At 44.6% G+C, this 19,527-nt stretch overlaps 2 protein-coding genes across 6 annotated transcripts in view; one reads left to right on the plus strand and one right to left on the minus strand.

Annotated features, from left to right (window-relative positions):
• Positions 1–16,465, plus strand: part of LOC100023443 (G patch domain-containing protein 4) — a 32,846-nt gene extending 16,381 nt beyond the window's left edge. The window contains exons 1-9 of one of the 5 annotated variants that reach the window (XM_016430425.2): positions 7,259–7,356; positions 7,908–7,982; positions 8,671–8,815; positions 12,573–12,646; positions 12,754–12,846; positions 12,983–13,078; positions 15,178–15,263; positions 15,637–15,687; positions 15,921–16,465. In XM_016430425.2, coding sequence (XP_016285911.1) covers positions 8,737–8,815; positions 12,573–12,646; positions 12,754–12,846; positions 12,983–13,078; positions 15,178–15,263; positions 15,637–15,687; positions 15,921–16,290 — 849 coding nt within the window. In that variant the 5' untranslated portion in view covers positions 7,259–7,356; positions 7,908–7,982; positions 8,671–8,736 and the 3' untranslated portion in view covers positions 16,291–16,465. Of the gene's footprint in view, positions 1–7,258; positions 7,561–7,907; positions 7,983–8,670; positions 8,816–12,572; positions 12,647–12,753; positions 12,847–12,982; positions 13,079–15,177; positions 15,264–15,636; positions 15,688–15,920 lie in introns of those variants that run through there. The other 4 variants (XM_016430424.2, XM_016430427.2, XM_007482078.3 and 1 more) reach the window with 4 other exon arrangements.
• Positions 16,466–17,034: 569 nt separating this feature from the next.
• Positions 17,035–19,511, minus strand: NAXE (NAD(P)HX epimerase). Its single transcript, XM_001367436.5, has 6 exons — positions 19,287–19,511; positions 18,853–18,961; positions 18,541–18,651; positions 18,339–18,452; positions 17,666–17,813; positions 17,035–17,282 (listed from the first exon to the last, which is right to left on the minus strand). Exons 1-6 carry the CDS (start codon positions 19,454–19,456, stop codon positions 17,080–17,082), a joined length of 855 nt encoding a protein of 284 aa, XP_001367473.1. The 5' UTR covers positions 19,457–19,511; the 3' UTR covers positions 17,035–17,079.
• Positions 19,512–19,527: the final 16 nt, after the last annotated feature.

The raw sequence follows: 19,527 nt of genomic DNA on the forward strand, positions 1-19,527 counted from the left end.
TAAATGGCTTGTTGTAATCTGGGATCCCTAGAGCAGGGGCAGACAAAATAGCCTTTTTTTAGCTCTGATAGAGCTGACAGGTGTTCAGGCTCTAATTTGAGGGGTTCAGGAACGGAATCCTTTGTTAGTGCTATAAGGGGTTTAGTAATTTCCCCATAGCAAGGAATCCATTGTCTGCAAAACCCCATTGCTCCCAGAATTGCCCTTAACTGTTTTTTTAGTGGTAGGAGAACTCAATTTTTGAATACTCTCAATTCGCTTGGAAGAAATAGAACAGGCACCAGCTATCAGAATGAACCCCAAATATTTTACTTTGGGGAGACACCACTGAACTTTATCCTTCGAGATCTTATATCCTCTTTTGTGCAATTCCAAAAGAAGGTGTTTACTATTTTCCTGACATGTTTCTGCATCTGTGGAAGCCAAGAGTAGATCATCTACGTATTTTATTAATTTGCTGTTTTTAAATTTTATATTATCTGTATCTTGGCTCAAAATTTGTGCAAATAAGCTCGGGATGTCTACATAACCCTGGGGCAATCTAGACCAGGAGAATTGAGAGCCATTCCAGGTGAAAGCAAAAATATGCCTGGAGTTCTCATGTATGGGTATGGAAAAGAAGGCTGAGCACAAGTTCACTACTGTAAAGTATGTAGCTGTGCTAGGAATAGAGGAAATAACAGTATTGATGTTGGAAACTACAGAGTGTCTCTTTATAACGCGATTGTTCACAGCCCTCAAATCCTGTACAAATCTATAGAGGTGTTTGCCATCGGGCCCCCTTTTTGGTTTTTTAGTGGGCAGGATGGGCATGTTGTATTCAGATTTACAAGGGAAAATTATTCCCTGTTCAATTAATGAGTTTATTATTGGGGTAATGCCCTCTGTGGCCTCCTTGGAGAGAGGATACTGAGGAATTCAAGGAGGTGGACTGGATTTAGTTTTTATTTGCACAGTAACAGCTGATTTAAGTAAGCCTAGATCAGTAGAAGATGTGGCCCAAAGAGACTCTGGTATATCTGTAGGTATTTCAAAGGTGGGATGCCCTTTTGCCTCCTGGCTCTCTGAGAGAAGTACAGGGAGTAAATTTAAGGATTCCTCAGGCACTTCTAAGGAGAGGGAGCCATCTGGGATGCACATTATTGTGGCTTGTAATTTGCATAGTAAATCTCTCCCCAGCAATTTCATGGGGGATCCAGGCATTAGAAGAAAAGAATGTTCAACAGTTAGGGGTCCTATGCATACCATGCGAGGAAAAAATTTTGGGAACTTTGTTAACAGTTTTCCTGATACACCTACTACGTTTAGGGAGCCAATAGAATCACACTTTCCATCTGGTTTGCTTACCAAAACTGACCTAGATGCTCCAGTGTCTAAAAGACAGTCATAGTATGAATTTCCTACCTTTAAAGTGACATGAGGTTCCTTACTAGTTGGGGGGGAATGTATAGGGATTCTTGGCATTAAAATATCAGGGTCTGGAAAATCAAAGGTTTCATTCTTTGATTCCAAGGTCCTCACCCCCCTTCACACCTTCATAAAGATGCTTGGGCAGTTTTCTGGGACCCTCCATGCTGTTGGGGGTGTTCACCCTGAGTGTAGTGTGGTCGAGCTCCATTTCTTATATATTGTTTTTGGGCATTGTGTTGGGTATTATCATTTTCTGCATTTTGAGCACTGTCATTATTTTGATTGGCATTGTGGTTCCTATAGTTATTATTCCTAAAGTTATTATTTCCATTTTTCCGTAGCCAGCTCCTACAGACTATCATTGCATGGAGTCTTCCCACAGAAAGAGCATATTAAGGGGTATGCTAATGATTTATCTGTGGATTCCTGAAAAGGGGCCATGGTCTCTCCCTTATTTTTCAATTGTTCCTGTATCATCCTTTCAATTTCTTTTTTTAAGTCTGCCACTGACGTATTGTGTGTCTCAGATTTTTTTGTATGACCCTTATAGACACAGGTTGCTACTTTCCTCAGTTCTTCAAGGTCCATAGAGTCCCAGTTGGGACAGCTAGTTTTAAAGTAGTCTTTTACCACTGAACAACAATTCTTAATGAATTGCCTGTGTATATGTTTAATGTCCCTTTGGTCCATATATGTATTTCCTACATCAATAAGTCTGTCCATAAAGTGGGAGGGGGTCTCATCAATTTCCTGTCAGGACAGTTCAAATTTTCCCCATGTTTCAGGTCTATCAGAGCAATCTCTCATGGCTCTTAATGCTTCTCTGGCCAGGGCTAGTTTTGTGTGATCTTATGCAACATTGGGGTTCCAGAGTGGATCTACAATTGGCCAATGGTGTGCTCCTTTACCTCTTTTCTGATTAGCTAGAGAGATGACATTATTTTTCTCTCTCTTTGTCAGGAATGTATCTAACAAATTTTCCACATCCAACCAAGAAGGGTCAAAGTTTCTGAATATATTCTCTAATTTTTCTATAATTAATGTTGGTTCTGCCTCAAATGATGGAACATTGTGCTTGAATTTTTCTAAATCATCAGGTTTAAAAGGTGTATAGTGTCTTACAGAAACCAAGTTCCCCTCTTTATTAAAGGTGGGTACTTCCCTCAATGGAAATAAACTTGTCCAAATTATCTGGTGTTACTGTTTCTAGGCTTCTTGCTCCATTTTCAATGGGGTAGGTAAGAGAAGGGAAAGGGTTGGGATGTTTGGGTGTCAGGGCTGCTTGGTCCGAGGGGGCTGCCATTTGAGAACTAGGAGCCAAATGGAGAGATAAATCACTCCTATTGCAGGATGCCCTTAAGTCTCTTTTAATGTTTTGCATTAAAGTGTAAAGATCTCTCCCTATCTTTCCTTCATAAGCTCATCATGTTCCGCAAATCGTTGATTAATAAAAGTATTTTGTTCCGCAATTTGTTGAGTAATAGAAGGAACAAGTGCTTGTTTCGGTTGTTAGCTGATCCTTGAATCTTTTCTTTGGTCGACCTTTTTTCCTGAGTCCAGCTGACAGTTCACCATAGAATACCTATCTTGGTATTCCCTGTGGGTCCATACGGATGACGTGTCCAGACCATCGTAGCTGGGTTTTGAGGACTATTACTTCGATGCTGGTGGAGTTGGCTCTGTCGAGGACTTCCTGATTGGTGATTTGGTCCTGCCATCAGATCCTCATGATTGACCGGAGGGAGCATTGGTGGAATTGCTCCAACTGCTTCATGTGCTTCCGGTACAGTGTCCATGTCTCGCAACCGTACAGGAGCGAGCTGAGGACCACTGCATTATACACTTTGAGCTTCATCGCAGTGCTTACACCACTGTGTTGGAGGACTTTGGAGTGCAGCCGCCCGAGTGCCTGGCTGGCCTTTTGGATCCTGGCATTGATCTCATGGTCTAGGAACCTGTCGTTGGTGATAGTGCTGCCCAGGTACTTGAAAGTGTTGACGTTAGAAAGCTGCGTGCCGTCGATTGTAATGCACGGCTGGTTCGTTGGCCTTCCTGGTGCAGGTTGAAACAGCACCTCTGTTTTGCTGAGACTGATAGTCAGGCCAAACAGTTTTGTTGTAGTGGAGAACCTGTCCACAATGGTTTGAAGATGATTTTCTTGGTGGGCCATGAGAGCACAGTCATCTGCAAAGAGAGCTTCCAGGATGAGTCTCTCTGTTGTCTTTGCTTTTGCAGTCAGGCGGCGAAGGTCGAATAGTGAGCCATCCAGTTGGTATTTTATGTAGACGCCCAGGTCTAGATCCATCACAGCATGTCATAATACTTGGGTGAAGTATAGGTTGAATAGCACCAGAGCAAGGACGCAGCCTTTTTTCACGCTATTGGAGATGCTGAAGCGGTTGGAAGTCTCTCCACCAGATAGGACTTCCCCTGTCATGTCGACATGAAAGAGCTGGATCAGTTTGACAAATTTTGCTGGGCAACCAAGCTTGCTGAGGATCACCCACAATGTGTCCCTGTTCACTGTGTCGAACACCTTTGTCAGGTCTATGAAGACAATGTAGAGACTTAGTTTTTGCTCAAGGCATTTTTCCTGCATTTGCCTCACCATGAAGACCATGTCGATGGTGCTGAGATCTGGCCGGAAGCCACATTGTGATCCAGGCAGGTTCTGCTCTGAAACAGATGACAGGAATCTGTTGAGTATAACACAGGCGAGGATCTTTCCAGCAGTGGAGAGTAGTGAGATGCCTCTGTAGTTGTCACAGGCTGCTCGTGAGCCTGGAGGCATCTCTGAGTTCTGGGGGCATGTTTTCCTGTTTTCCTCTTCCCATATGCTGGTCAGCACTATGTGGAATGCCTGGAGCGCCTTTCCATTTAAGGCCTTGTACACCTCATTTGGGATCCCGTCTTTACCGGGTGCCTTGCCTGCACTCATTTGTTTAATGGCTTTTTGGACTTCCTCTATTGAAGGAGGGACGTCAAGTTGTTCAATGGTGTGGTTTTGGGGGATCTGGTCAAGGACACTTTGGTTGACTGAAGAGGGTCGTTTGAGAAGCTGACTGAAGTGTTCTTTCCATCTGTTGCTGATGCCTTTTTTATCTTTTATGAGAGTGTCACTGTCAGAGGATAGCAAGGGAGTGGTGGTGGGTTTTAATGGCCCATAGACAGTCTTGAGGGCACTGAAAAATTGTTCGTAGTTTTTCATATCAGCAAAACACTGGATTTCTTCTGCCTTTTTTTCCCACCATCGGTCTTGCATCTTCCTGATCTCACGCTGCGCCGTGGCTTGGAGAGACTTGAATCTGTCCTTTTTAGAAGCAGAGTTTGGGTTATTTTGCCACTCCATAAAGGCTTTGTTCTTTTTGCTCAATAGGTCTTCAATAGCAGTGTTGTTCTCATCGAACCAGTCCTGGTGGTTGTGTTGTTTGGGGCCTAGGACTGCCTTTGATGTTTCATTCACTGCGTCTCTGAACTGGTTCCATTTCTCAATTGAGCTTCCAGTGAGTGGTCCCTTGGCAGACAGCTTGTTGTCCAGGCAGGACTGGAATGTTTGCAAATAAGATGGATCTCTAAGACAACTCATGTTGTAAAATGCAAACTGTCTGGGCCCGTTTTGGATGGCGAGGCGCAATGCGCATTTGAAGAGTCCCTCTAACCAATGGGTGGTCTGTCCAGCATTCATTGAAAAGGCTGTAAACAAAGGGTAGAGCTAAAACTCCTTCTTTTAAAAAGTGTGTATATGGGAGGGTCCCCAGCAATCTTTCTTTAGCCCTCAGGCTAAAACTGCTAGGACCATGTGCTATTCTCCTTGAGCAAAGCCCACTTAAATTTTTAAGACTAGAAAGGCCGGGAAACAGGAAAACGGGCTTTAAGTTGGCTCCATAGCTGTACTCAGCTGTTTTTGTTGCGAAGCAAGGGCTCCATTCTCCAGAGTTTCCTCAATGTTAATCCACAAGGGTCAGTTGATTAGATTTAGCTACTTATCTAGCTATCAGAGTCACACAGCTGGAAGTGTCTGAGGTCAGATCCGAACCTAGGATCTTCCATCTCTATACCTGGCTCCCAATCCATTGAGCCACCCAACTGCCCCCTTAAAATTAAAGGGAGGAGGAAAAGAAAAAAACCTGCTGACCCCAATTTAACTTAAGGAGAAAAGAAAATTGAGAAAAAGTGTGTTTTATACTCACCTGTTCTGACAGCTGTGTCTTTAAGCCGAGTTAGCTGGTAAAAAGGACTGACTGAGGAGGAAGTAGGGTGAAAGGCAAGAAAATTCAGGAAATTTATTGAGGGAACTCGATAAACCATTTAAGATTGATATAGTATTAATTTATGGTCGCCAAGGAATTCATTTATGAAATTCCTAATGAAACACTCAAGTCAGAATGGAGTTTTATGGTGGTTTAATTACAATGGGTGTAAGAAAGGAGAGGGAGAGAAGGAAAGAGGGGGGAAAAAGAAAAGAGTTAACTCAACCTTCTGGCAGAGCCAGAGGGAGTTTAGGCCCGAAGGCCAAGGTAGAAAGTAGAATCAGTCCTTGACTCACATGCCCGACCTGAAGGAAAGCTGTCTGCAGGCCTCCTCTCTGTTCAAGTTCTTAGCTCGAACTGGCGCCTAGCCCTGTCTATAGGAAGTGGGAGAACTCCTGAGGCTGTTCCCTACCTCACTTCCTGTGCCTCACAAGTGCCAATGGTGGCTCAAGCTTGGCTTAGGAAAGCCTAGGCGGGCAGTCAGTTATTTCTGATTTGCCATTGCCTAGCACATGCCCTTGTAGTGTGGGTGTGTGCAATTTTGGGTGCCAGACCAAGCAAGATGGAGATTTAAAAATCACAAAGGTGAGATATGTGATAAGCTTCAGCTACATTATGGCTTTTCAGTTTTGCTCATTGGGGTTTCAAATTTATGTCCTCACACTTTCCAATTCTCAGATTCATTAATTCTGTGAGATGCCATTTTCTCATCTCCTTTCCCTGGAACTTGGGGTCTGATAGAGGAACTTTTGCCTTATCTTTCCTCAGCCCAAGTTTCCAATGTAACTTCTCAGTTATTTCCAAACCCGGTTGTTGCAGATTGAACCCATCCTCACTTTTTCTTGTTCAGTGTACTGGAGCAGTTTACTATTATTTCCTTCTCAGGCTCATTTTACAGGGAAGGAAACTGGGACAAACAGTGCCAAGTGACCTACCCAGGGTCACTCAACTAGTAAATGGCTGGGGCCTGATTTTAACTTAGGAAGATGTGTTCTCTCTCCAGGCCTGGTACTCTATCCATCGCATCATCTAACTTCTCACTTCTAAGTTTCCCTTTGTATATGTCGCCGTTCTCTGTCAGAATTCATACTCCTTGAGGGCAGGCACTATTTCTGTACCTATGTTTATATCCCAGAGCTTAGTACAGCTGGCCCATCGTAAGTGTTTAATAAATGATTTCACATTCATTCCAACTCACTAAACTTTAATTTCCCAAGCTATAATAATAATAGTAGTAGCAAGGATTTTATAGCAGTTTACAGATATTTCCTTACATTACCTTTGATCCCAGCAACATCCGTGTAAGGTAGGTACTATTACTATCCCCGTTTTATAGAGGAGAAAACTGAAGCATTTGAAAGGTTAGGGTGTTTGCCTGGAGCCATATACAACGAAGTAAAAGTTGTAAGTAAAAGTCGAACACGAAAACACACACACACACACACACACACACACACACACATACACACACACAGCCTGAAAGAGTCCGCGTTCCCATAGCAACCTGAGCTCCCGTCCGCTTCCGGGAGAGATTTATTCCTTCCTCCTCTCGGAGGATTGGAACTCTATGGTCTCTTCAGTTGCCATTCTATGACCTTTGCAGTCTAGATGGGCCCAAAGGAGGTACTTCCGGGGACATGGCGGCGCACAGGTCGCGGAATCCGCGTGCTTCTGCTAAGGGAACCCCGATGGGAATGTGAGCCGTAACCCTTAGGAGAGAGAATCCGGCTGCATACCGGGAGGACGGAAGAGAGACTAAAAGACGTAGATAAATGTAGGGGCTGGAGACTGTCCTCTAGGACCCGCAGCCAGAGGAATGGGAACTAGATTGGCGGAGAGCTGAGAGATTCCGGAGGGGGTAGGGGAGCACCGTGGAGTGGGTTTTTCGGGACTACTGGAGGTTAGTCAGTCAACAAGCATTTGTTTATGAAGCGCTTACGGTATCAGGTACAGAGAAAAGCAGAAAACACATTCCTTCCCAGGAATCAGTCAGCATTTTAAAAATACATACTTTCAAGGAATTAATCAATCAACAAATATTAAGCTCTTATGTGCTAGACTCTCTACTTAAGGACATACAAAGAAAGGCAAAATTAGTTTCTTCTTTCAAGGAATTAGTCGATATTTGTTAAGGGCCTACTGAGTGCCAGGCAGTATGCTAAAGACTGGAGATGCAAAAAGAGGCACAAGATAATTACCTTCAAGGAGCTCATGTTCTAATGAGGCTAATGACTTGCATATTTCTAGGAACTTACAAGATCTGTATTCGGAAGAGGAAAGACATTAGCAGCTGGGGAGACCAAGAAAGGCCTCTTTCAGAAGGTAGGATTTCAGCTGCCCTTTTTTTTTTTTAACCCATATCTTGCATCTTCGAAGCAATGTTGATAATGGGGGTTAAATGACTTGCCCAGGTCACATAGCTATCAAGTGGCCAAGGCTAGATTTGAACCCAGGCTCCCCCCCTCCCCCAGCCTGGCTCTCAATCCATCGAGCCACCTAGCTCAGGTAACAAATTTGAGCTGTCTTGAAGGAAACTGGAGAAACCAAGGTAAAAGAAGGGAGAGAGTAGAGTGTTCCAAGCATGGAGAATATATAGTGCAAAGATACAGAGGCTAGAGATGGAGTGGCCTCTTTGAAGTAGAGGCAGATTTTCTCTAGGGTGGACAAGAGATCCTTTTAAGGAGACTTAGTAGGATGCAGTCGCCAAGGCTCTCATGTCATATGACTAAGGCAATGTTTACTTGTTAAAGCACCTCAGAACTGACAGGTCCAAATGAAGGGTATTCCTTTGATACTGGTCCCTTATTAAGGCTGTCTGCTTAGTTCAACAATGCTCCTGTTATTTACAACATTTCTGAAATTGTTCTCAGCCCATAGGAAATTCTTTTAAAAGGGCTAGAACCACATCTCTTCCTGTGTCTAGGTCAGTCCAGAAACCAGGTCAGGGTTCTGTCCACAGAAACGTGAAGCTGGGAGTGATGAGTTTGAATGCTTCTCTTTTTTCTGTCAGAGAGCTGATAGTAACCATCTCTGAACTGGTGAGACATTGAGGACAGAGACTAACCCTTTTTTCAAAATGAGCGCCACCTCGGGGACCAAGAGTCGAGGGATGAAGTTTGCTGAGGAACAGCTGCAGAGGCATGGATGGAGTCAAGGTAATACTTATTGATCCTAGTCTACTTCTCCCTAGGAAGAGCACCAAACCCAGGGCTCCTGCTTTCTAGTACTCTAAGGCCACAAAAGAAATTGTCCCACCATCATCACTACCTTTGTTCTTAGGAATAGGAAGAATTGTTCTGAATGGGAAATTAAGGTCTGGTAATGGACTGAGAAGATGGGAAAGGGGCAGGGAAAAGAGCCACCATCAGAAATGAGCCTCAATACCTGTTGTGGTTTGTGGAAGTACTTAACATAAATGATCATATTTGCTCTACATAAAACAACCCTGTGAGGAAGGGCCTTTGGTTATAACCATTTTTTTTTTAAACTTTACTTTCCACCATGTATTGATTTTAAGGAAGAAGAGTGGTATGGGCTAGAAAATGGGAGTTAAGTGACTTGCCCAGGGTCACACAGCTAGGAAGTATCTGAGGCCAGATTTGAACCTAGGACCTCTTGTCTCTAGGCCTGGCTCTCAATCCACTGAGCCACCCAGTTGCCCCATCTTTAGACCCATTTTACAACTGAGAAAACAGAAAAGAAGTATCTCAGTCAGGATTTTAACCCAGATCTTCCTAAATCAAGTCCAGTGCTTTATACATTGCACTACCTAGATGCCTCTGGTCTTCTTTGTGGGCAAACCCTGTCCTGGATAGAGGGCTATTTGGAGGAAGGAGAAAAGATTCATCAGAAACTATATACTACTACTCTTATAAACTTGAAGCTATTAGAATTTAAAACTGCACTGAGATTTTTGGGAAGCTCTGTATAATACGTGAGAGAACCCCCTTAAGATAATAATAAATTATATTTCTGTAAAACTTTTCCCGTTTGCAAAGTACCATGATCATAGCCCTGGGATAGGGTAGGTACCGTGAAGTACCATTATCATTCCTATGTTATAGGTATGGCAGAAAGAGACTCTAGGACCATGATGGCAAGCCTTGGCACATGTGCGAGAGGAGCACTCAGCCCTCTCTATGGGCACAGGCACCATCACCCTTGGCCCAGCACAGAGTTGGTCACTAGAAAGCCAGTGGAATCAGGCTGTTCCCTTCCCCCTCTCCATGCACTTGAAGACATGCCTCACTTCAACCACCCCTCTGCCCAGCAGCCCAATGGGAACTTCCTCCCTCCCCTGTCTGGGGTAAGGAGGGGGCAGTTTGGGCACTCTGTTTTAAAAGGTTCAACATTACTGCCCTGAGAGGTGATATGATTTGTCCATGGTGATATGGATCATAAGTGACAGCTAGAAATTGAATGCAGGTCTTTGAATCTTGAATTTAATGCTCTTCCAGTTATGGGGTACAATGTTTAGAGCTCTGGGCCTAGAGTCAGGAAGACCTGAATTCAAATCCTGACTCAGATCCTTACTAGCTGTGTGAGTCTGGGGCATGTCATATAATTCATGCTTATCTCAGTTTCCTCATCTGTAAAATGTTTAGAAATCTGCCTGATAGCACCTACCTCCCAGAGTTGTGATGATTAAATGAGATCAGAATTGTAAAGCCCTTAGCACTGTGCCTGGCACATAGTAAGCTCTATTTAAATGTTAAATTATTATTATGCAGCATTTCTATGTATCTTCAACCTAGTTCAGCAGCAAGAATTAGAAAGTGAAATTCCATTTAAAGTCACACAAGACAATATAAAATACTTAGGAATATATCTGCCGAGACAAACACAGAAACTATAGGAACACAACTACAAAACACTCTCTACACAATTAAAACTAGACCTAAAAATTGGAAAAACATTGATTGCTCATGTGTGGGATGAGCTAACATAATAAAAATGACCATCCTACCCAAACTTATCTATCTATTTAGTGCCATACCCATTGAACTTCCAAAAAACTTTTTTCCTGAATTAGAGAAAACCATAACAAAGTTCATTTGGAAGAACAAAGGATCAAGGATATCCAGGGAAATAATGAAAAAAAATACAAAGGAAGGTGGCTTACAGTCCCAGATCTCAAACTATATTACAAAGCAGTGGTCATCAAAACAATTTGGTACTGGCTAAGAGACAGAAAGGAGGATCAGTGGAATAGACTTGGGGTAAATGACCTCAGCAAGACAGTCTATGGCAAACCCAAAGACCCCAGTTTTTGGGACAAAAATCCACTATTTGATAAGAACTGCTGGGAAAATTGGAAGACAGTATGGGAGAGATTAGGTTTGGATCAACACCTCACACCCTACACCAAGATAAACTCAGAATGGGTGAATGACTTGAACGTAAAGAAGGAAACAATAAGTAAATTAGGTGAACACAGAATAGTATACATGTCAGATCTTTGGGAAGGGAAATATAAAAGGTTTTATACAAACAAAACCAATGTAACTAAAATCAGAAGGGAAGCAACAAATTGGGAAACAATCTTCATAACAAAAACCTCTGACAAAGGTCTAATTACTTAAATTTATAAAGAGTTAAACCAGTTGTACAAAAAAATCAAGCCATTCTCCAATTCTCCAATGGGCAAGGGACATGAATAGGCAGTTTTCAGTTAAAGAAATCAAAACTATTAATAAACACATGAAAAAGTGTTCTAAATCTCTTATAATCAGAGAGATGCAAATCAAAACAACTCTGAGGTATCACCTCACACCTAGCAGATTGGCCAACATGACAGCTATGGAAAGTAATGAATGCTGGAGGGGATGTGGCAAAGTGGGGATACTAATTCATTGCTGGTGGAGTTGTGAATTGATCCAACCATTCTGAAGGGCAATTTGGAACTATGCCCAAAGGGTGCTAAAAGACTGTCTGCCCTTTGATCCAGCCATAGCACTGCTGGGTTTGTACCCCAAAGAGATAAAGAAAAAGATATGTACAAGAATTTCATAGCTGCACTCTTTGTGGTGGCAAAAAATTGGAAAATGAGGGGATGTCCTTCAATTGGAGAATGGCTGAACAAATTGTGGTATATGTTGGTGATGGAATACTATTGTGCTAAAAGGAAAAATAAAGTGGAGGAATTCCATGGAGACTGGAACAACCTCCAGGAAGTGATGCAGAGTGAAAGGAGCAGAACCAGGAAAACATTGTACACAGAGACTGATACACTGTGGTACAATTGAACATAATGGACTTCTCCATTAGTGTCAATACAATGTCCCTGAACAATCTGCGGGGATCTATGAGAAAAAACACTATCCACAAGCAAAGGACAAACTGTGGGAGTAAAAACACCGAGGAAAGGCAACTGCTTGACTACAGGGGTGGAGGGGTTAAGATTGAGGAGAGAGTCTAAATGAGCACCCTAATGCAAATACCAACAACAAGGAAATGGGTTCGGAACAAGAACACATGTGATACCCAGTGGAATCAGGCATTGGCTGGGGGTGGGGGGAGGAAAAGAAAATGATGTCTGTTTCCAATGAATAATGTATGAAAATGACCAAATAAAATAATGTTTAAAAAAAAAAACTATTATTATGATGGTGCCATTCTCTCTTTGGGGAAGAGTTGGAGAGGCACAATTCTAGTATTTTGTGTAGTTGTAAGCTTCTTAGGCTACAGAGAGATAAGGACAAATGATCCATTTGAATGGGCTCTGGTCATCAATGCAGGATAATTGGCTTGAGTGGAGTCTAGAGCTTCAGAAGTTCTCCAGAATTGGAGAAGAGGGAAGGATAAAGATGATTGAAGTCTTAAGGGCAGTGTTGTGGTCCTGGGTCAGGATGCTGCTGTGAAGGTTCAGTATAGACAGATAAACTGCATAAGCCTGGTCTCTACTCCCTCCAGGCAAGGGCCTGGGCAAGAAAGAAGATGGCATTGCCCAGGCCATCAAGGTGAAGTTGAAGCAGGACAATGCTGGGGTAAGGAATTACATACAGGTCTGGGGCAGGAGGATTGAGGGGGGTAGGGGGAGGGATTGGGATAGAAGGGCAGCATTGCAGAATTGTCTCTCTTTCCCTTTGGACAGGTGGGACATGACCCTTCCAAGGAGTTCACTAATCACTGGTGGAGCCAACTCTTCAACAAGACAGCTGCCAGCTTGGTGGTGGAGACTGGGAAGGTACTCTGGGAGCAGAGGAGGGCTAGAGAGGGAGGGAGGAATGACCATAGAACACACAAAACACTTTTTCTGAGTGGGAATCCTGAGAACCAGGTGTGGGGCAGCAAGCTCAGTTCGACTCCCACTTCCCCAACAGGATGGAGTAAAGATGAAGACCCAGGCCAAGGATACCAGCAAGCAAAAACGCTCTTCGGGCTCCAAGTCCAGCCTGTTATATGGACACTTCATTAAGGTACTAGAGACTAGTACCTGCTAGTTCAAGTGGGGCTTCTACTCCTCTGTGGCCTTCACTAGGAGACAGTAGCTCCACTACCATTTATAAGAGGAGGAACCACACAGTGAATTCTAAAAGACAAGTCTTTACTAGCTGTTCTACAGTCCTTCAGATGCTGAATTAGGCAGTGAGATAGAGCTAAGTCTCCATTGAACTATGAGGTCTGGATAGTAAGAGATGTTGTTGGGCTATAAAACTATATAATGAGTATAGAACTTTATCAGGTCTAGATTGTAGCCCTAGTTCTGCTATTTGTGTGTTCTCAAGCAAATCAGTTCTCTCTCTTCAGTTCTTTGCTATCTCCTCTCAGTCTCTTCATCTGTAAAATAAGGACATTGGGCTGGATAGTATCCAAGGTCCTTTTAAGCTGACATTCTAGGATTCTTTGCCAAGTCTTTTATTTTCCAAACAAATTCTTCTCTTTATAGCAAGTATCCAGAATTCTAGGGTATATGAGAAAGAAGGGGGACGTGCATTACCCTATTGAGGAAAGACCATAGAAAGGATGTAAGAAATGAACTTTTAATAATAATTTGTATTTAGATGGCATTCTGTAATTTACAAAGCATTTCCTTTACAACTGGCCTGAAAGCTTGGTAGCAAAAGTGTTAATATTTTCATTTTACAGAGGAGAAAATGGCTCTGAGAATAATAATAATAAATGGCAGCTAACATATAGCATTATTTATTCATTTTTAAACCCTTACCTTCCATCTTGGAATCAATACTGTGTATTGGTTCCAAGGCAGAAGAGCAGTAAGGGCTAGGTAATGGGGGTTAATCGACTTGCCCAGGGTCACACAGCTGGGAGGTGTCTGAGGCCAGATTTGAACCCAGGACCTCCCGTCTCTAGGTCTGGCTCTCAATCCACTGAGCTACCCAGATGCCCCCCAAACTCCCTTGTTTTATAGATGAGGCAAGTAATCCAGAGTCCTAGAAGAAGTAAGGGGTAAACCAAGGATTCAATATAAGGTCTTTTGGATCTGAACCTATGTTCTTTCCACTGGGTCACAGTCTCTCTGAGATGGGCAGGCCTGGATTTGTCATTGCAGCATGATAGATCCACCATCTGAAATATGAAGCTATGTATGAAATGGGTATGTAGTGCTTGGCTAGTAGAACTCAGGACTGTGAATCTTAGAAACAAAGTTTTAAAGAAGAGGGATGAGGATGGTGATAAAAGGGTACAAATTTTAGTCCTCTCTCTCTTCCACTCAAAATCCTTTCAGTGGCTCCCTATTACTTACCTAGTAAAAGTCAATTCTTCCTTAGCCTGGCATTCAAAGGTCCCCCTTATCTGATGCCAAAGACACTTCCAGACTTAACTCCCAGCTTTTCTCCTCCAGGTATCCTGTGTGGTAGCCAAACTGAGCTGTTTCCTAATTCCTGTATAAGATCATCCTTTGGTCATATTCCTTAAACCTAAAATGTTCTTCCTCACCCCTAAAACTGTTGAAACCGTCCCTGTTCTTTAAAGCCTAGCTTAAAGCCCTCTTAGAAACGCCACCATTAGTAATGAGCCCAACCCCCACCCTCAGGAGCACTTGAAACCTTACAGGCTTTTTTGGTGACCTGGATCTGTGCCTCTGACTTAATTAACTGATAAGGAAATTGGGAAGGTGGCAAAGTTGATAGGGTGCTGGTCCTGGATTCAGAAGGACCTAAGTTCAAATGTGACTTTAGATCCTTACTATACTGGTAGTGTGACTCTGGACAAATCAATTAACCCTGTTTGCCTGGTTTCTTCATCTGTAAAATAAGCTGGAGAAAGAAATGCCAAACCACTCCAGAATCTGCCAAGAAAACAAAGAATCTGAAAAGACTGAACAACAAAGGGTATTCCTTCAAAAAATGCAGACAAGTAACTGATCTGCAACTTAACCAGCTTGGATTTGCCAGAACTATGTTATACTCCAGTTATTTGAGTGAGTTATATCTCCTTACCAGACTGTAAAGCCTGTAGAAACAGGAGCCATTCTATCTAAACTTTGCATATTCTGCACAAAGTAGGTGCTTTCTAAGTATTTGCTGACACTGAGCATTCACTCTCCTGCCAGAGTGCCACTCTGACTTCAGGAGGGGAACAAGCGGAGAAACTGAGCGAACAAAGCAGCGAAGATGAAACACCTCCACCAGCAAAGATGTGAGAATTCCCTCAAAATTGGGAGGGCGATGTGAAGGCATTGCTCTAATATCCCATGCCCTGTGAGTGTGGCCAGATTTTCTTTTATTTTTAAAACCTTACTTTCTGTCTTAGCATTAGCTTCAAGACAGAAGAGTGGCAGGGGCTAGGCAATGGGGTTTGTGACTTGTCCAGGGTAATATAGTTTAGAAAGTGTCTGAGGCCACATTTGAACCCAGAACCTCCCCTCTTCAGGCTTGGCACTCTGATCTACTATGCCACTTAGTTACCTCTTGTACAGATTTTCTTTAAGAGGGTTGGATTCCCTAAGATAGCTTTGAGGGTAGAGACTGGGTTCTGGGTCTCCCTAACTCACTTTTCCTTCAACGTCCAGCCTGACAGATGAAGAGTTGATTCGAGCCTGCGAGGGACGCACTGCACACAAGTAAGAGACGATCTGCTGGTTTTCTTGAAAGCTTTGCTCTCCTCTCCCTGTCCTTCTCTAGTCTCACCATCTCTTTACTCACTCTCTCAGGGGGAGCTTCCATCACTCTCTAGCCCCTTCTACCTCTAATCTTACCCCTGCCTTGAGATGGATAGCACATCCCTATACGAAAGGGGAGGGATAGTCTATCTGATTTTCTTCTGTTCCTCTGATTGGATAACTGTCTGTCCCAGGGGTGCCCGTCATGGGCTTACCATGAAAGCCAAGCTGGCACGACTGGAAGAGCAGGAGCGAGCCTTCCTGGCCCAGTACAAAGGCCAGAATACAGGTGTCCCTGATACCCCAGCCGAGGACATACCCCAGAAGAAGAAAAAGAAGAAAAAGAAAAGTCAGGAAGAAACTTCAACCACAGACAGAAGTGAGCATATAGAGATTGTGGAACAGACTGAAGACAATAGTAGGAAGAAGAAGAAGAAGAAAAAAAGACAACGGGAAGAGGAACCAGAAAATGAGACTGGAGATCAAGTAGAGAGGGAAGAAGATGAAGAAAGCAAGGCCCGAAAAACCAAAAAGAAGAAAAAAAAGAGATTACTAGAGGCATAGTGAGGCCTGCCAGTAACCACCTGCATTCCTTTGATGGAGACTAGGACTGCAGAGGTCCAGGCCTCTTTGGGACCTTGGCTCATTGCAAGGGGTAGGGGACAGAGGAAACAATTGAGGATTCTTCAGGTGCCTCCACCCTGCACAGAGGGATCAATAAAAACCTCCATGTCCCACAGTCCTGCTCAGGCTCTTTGCTCACCCTCCACCCAGGGCTTTTCCCATGGTCTGGGCTGGGAAGGAGGCACCAGTAATCATTTCCTATACCACAGGAAAATCCTTTGGTTCTTTCCCCACTTTTACCAAAATAAAGGAGAGCTGAGGAAAACACTGAAGGCATCTTCATCCACTTTCCTGCCTATAGGCAAGTTTGTCCCAGTCAGATGGATAAAAATTACTTGTTTTCAAAGAGGTTACAGTGTCATGTGGATGGCCACTTTAGCACTCCTTAAGAGGAAGTCCTTGCCATCTACTCTACTGTAGTATCAGGTCATCTTGATCATGTTGTAGAATTTAAAACTGGAAAGGAACTTACAGGATTATCCTCACCCCCCTTTTTCACATATAATGAAACTAAGGCCCAGAAACATTTAAGTGATATGCCCAAAGTCACATAACTCTGGGATTCAAGCTCAGGTCCTCTTGACTCCAAGAGCAGCTTCTTTCCACTATACCATGCTGTTCCCCCTCTGGCCCGAAGATGTGCCATCCCACCCAAAAGATCTCAAAGCATTTTACAGATCCAGATCAAAGATAAATTCAAGTCTTTATTGAGGGCACACCAGCCTTCCCTCACTGCAGTTGCAGGACACAATCAGTTCCTGGGTAGGGGGGCAGGTTCAGCTGGTATTTCTTCTCTAAGTCAGATGGCACAAATCGGCCTCCCAGGTAGTGGTGTCGGCCCTTGAATAGAGTAGCTGCCTTTTTGGGGGCTGTCAGTGAGATGAGCAAGTCAGGTCTGATGCCTTCTGGGTTCCCTTTCTCCACGTCCCACCCTGTGGGTGGAAAGGAATATTTTATGAGGTCACAGCAATCAGTTCTCTCCCATCTTTGCTCGCCCTTTCTGAACCTGGCTTCAGCTTAGCCCTTAGGGAAGGAAAAAGAGGAAAGCTGCTGGAGAGTAGGAACTCTGGGCATCTCTGTGTTTCGGGGCCTCTTTTTATAGAGGAAGTGAAACCAGCCTGTGACAGCAGCCAATGAGGATGCAGAGCTGAGAAGTAGTATTCTCAGGTCCTTGCCTCCAAGAACCTTCCAGCTTGAACATTCTAGGATTCTGGTAGCTTTGCTTCCTTCCCAGCTTTAAACATGAGCCTCCCTGGCAGTGTTCAGAGATCATCCACCTATCTATCATCCTACACCTCCCCCACCCCAAGGGTACCTGAGGGGATGTCAATGCTGGCAATGGGTACAGTGAGCCCATTCATTATACTCAGGATGGTTCCAAATGGTTCCCGGACAGCACCCTTGAAGCTGAAGCCAAAGATGGCATCTACCACTAATTCATATAGCTCATCAATCAGCATTGGCTATAGGGGAGGAAAAAGAAGAGTATGTCAGTGATCCATTTCCCAATACTAAGATTTTATGTCTATACACCCACATACACATCAGTGGTAGCTAATACCGTATGGGTACAGAGTCAAAAAACAGTCATGGTTTGTGCTGAAGGGGTGGTCCCTTGATTTCAGAGGAATCTCAGGCACCAAAGACAAGTCCTAACAAGTCTCAGGATCATAAGTGAAACAGAAAAGGACTTTCAAAAGAAAACACCTTCCCAAGGGGTTAATTTTCCCAAGCTCAAATAGGTGAGCAGTGAGTAGCCAAACCAAGATTAAAACCCAGGTCCATGAACTGGTGACTAGGATGGAGGGGCAAGGTGCATTGTATAGTTCCAGAGAGGAGTCCAGAAGAAAACACTTGGGCTTCACCATTTGGGTAGGGACAACTAAAAGAGAAAGCTTTCAAACTGAGGAAAAGGAGGAGCAAAGAACTAGTGGCTATACATTAGGGAAAGGGTTTAAAAGTGACTGAGAGGGCTAGATGCCTCCTACCTCAGGGGGCACCTCAGGAAGAAAGGGGATGTCCATCTTCTGACACTGTGTCACCAGAGCATCAAAGAGTGGTTTGTTTGGTTTCTTAGGATAATGGATCTTTGGCTCATAACCCTAGGAAGAAGGGGGATATTCCAGATCACTGAATCCTGAAAGTCCCTTTCCATCCTATCAGCCTCCCTTGGCACCTCCCCATACTCACAAAGAGTTTGAGGTGCCTAGCACAGACAAGGCCATCCCCTCCATTGTTCCCAGGGCCACAGATAACCAGGACTGCTGGAGGATTGCTGCCAAAAGAACTGAGTGGGTATGCCTACAGGGAGGAAAGCATTGGGATTAAAGGGATTTTCTTACAGGAACTTGGGCCCTGGTTCCCATGGGTAGCTATTGCACGGGTTCCATGTGGCCCATTTCCCACCCCCATCACCCCACAGCCATCCTTTCCTACTGGCTCACCATTCTGCCTTTGCTCTTTAGGGGGTGGGCAGTGCCAGGTCTTCCCCCAGCCACTGACCTTGGCAATGGCCGTGGCACAGCTGAGCCCAGCCAGTTCCATGAGTTGATCCACGCTAAACTTGTACTCGTTGAATAGCTCCTCGTCTACAGCCTGGGCCTCCTCCTGGCTGGGAGAAAACCCAGCCCCTCCAGAAATTCAGTACTTGGCCCTGGCCCTGCCCCTCCAAGGCTCTGGTGGGCGCCCTGCCGTCCAGATCAGTGCATCCCTTTCACGCCTGCAGCCTCGGCCCCTCCCCCATCGACTTACATGGGCGCCCTAACCACATCCCCAGACTCCCGTGGGCCCGTTGGGTTAGGGACGTCGCTCCCTCCGTCTCGGTCTCTGCATTGGAGCGGGTGCCCCCAGGTAAGTGCAAGCCCCGCCACGCCTCCTTCCCCCAACCCCCGGGGCACGAAACGCGGAAGTCCGATGCTCCTGGGGCCTCGGCTCACCTCAAGTACTTCACAGTTCCTCCAGCCATGGTGGAGTCGCCTAGATGCATTGGCCTCGCCGCCCACCAGGCAGGCCCCGGGCAGCGGGGTCCACCTCGCGCCACAACGCGTGGGAAGCGCGAGCTGGAGACCAGCAGCCCCAGCCCCAGAAGCGTCCGCAGCCCGGACATTCAGGCCCCAGCGAGCCCGCTCCCTCCCTCCCTCCCCCGTGGCCGCGCGCCTCCGAGCATGCGCCAGCACC

The sequence above is a fragment of the Monodelphis domestica genome, chromosome 2 (assembly GCF_027887165.1).
Source record: "Monodelphis domestica isolate mMonDom1 chromosome 2, mMonDom1.pri, whole genome shotgun sequence".
In the NCBI taxonomy this organism is placed as follows: Eukaryota; Metazoa; Chordata; class Mammalia; order Didelphimorphia; family Didelphidae; genus Monodelphis; species Monodelphis domestica.

What these genes read in the sequence shown, in the direction of transcription:
- NAXE (XM_001367436.5), bottom strand. Translation starts at nt 19,456, where the DNA reads ATGTCCGGGCTGCGGACGCTTCTGGGGCTGGGGCTGCTGGTCTCCAGC. An exon ending in GGAACTGTGAAGTACTTGAG is followed by an intron (nt 18,962 to 19,286) that starts GTGAGCCGAGGC and finishes GTTTTCTCCCAG; the next exon opens with CCAGGAGGAGGCCCAGGCTG. An exon ending in GTGCCACGGCCATTGCCAAG is followed by an intron (nt 18,652 to 18,852) that starts GTCAGTGGCTGG and finishes TCCTCCCTGTAG; the next exon opens with GCATACCCACTCAGTTCTTT.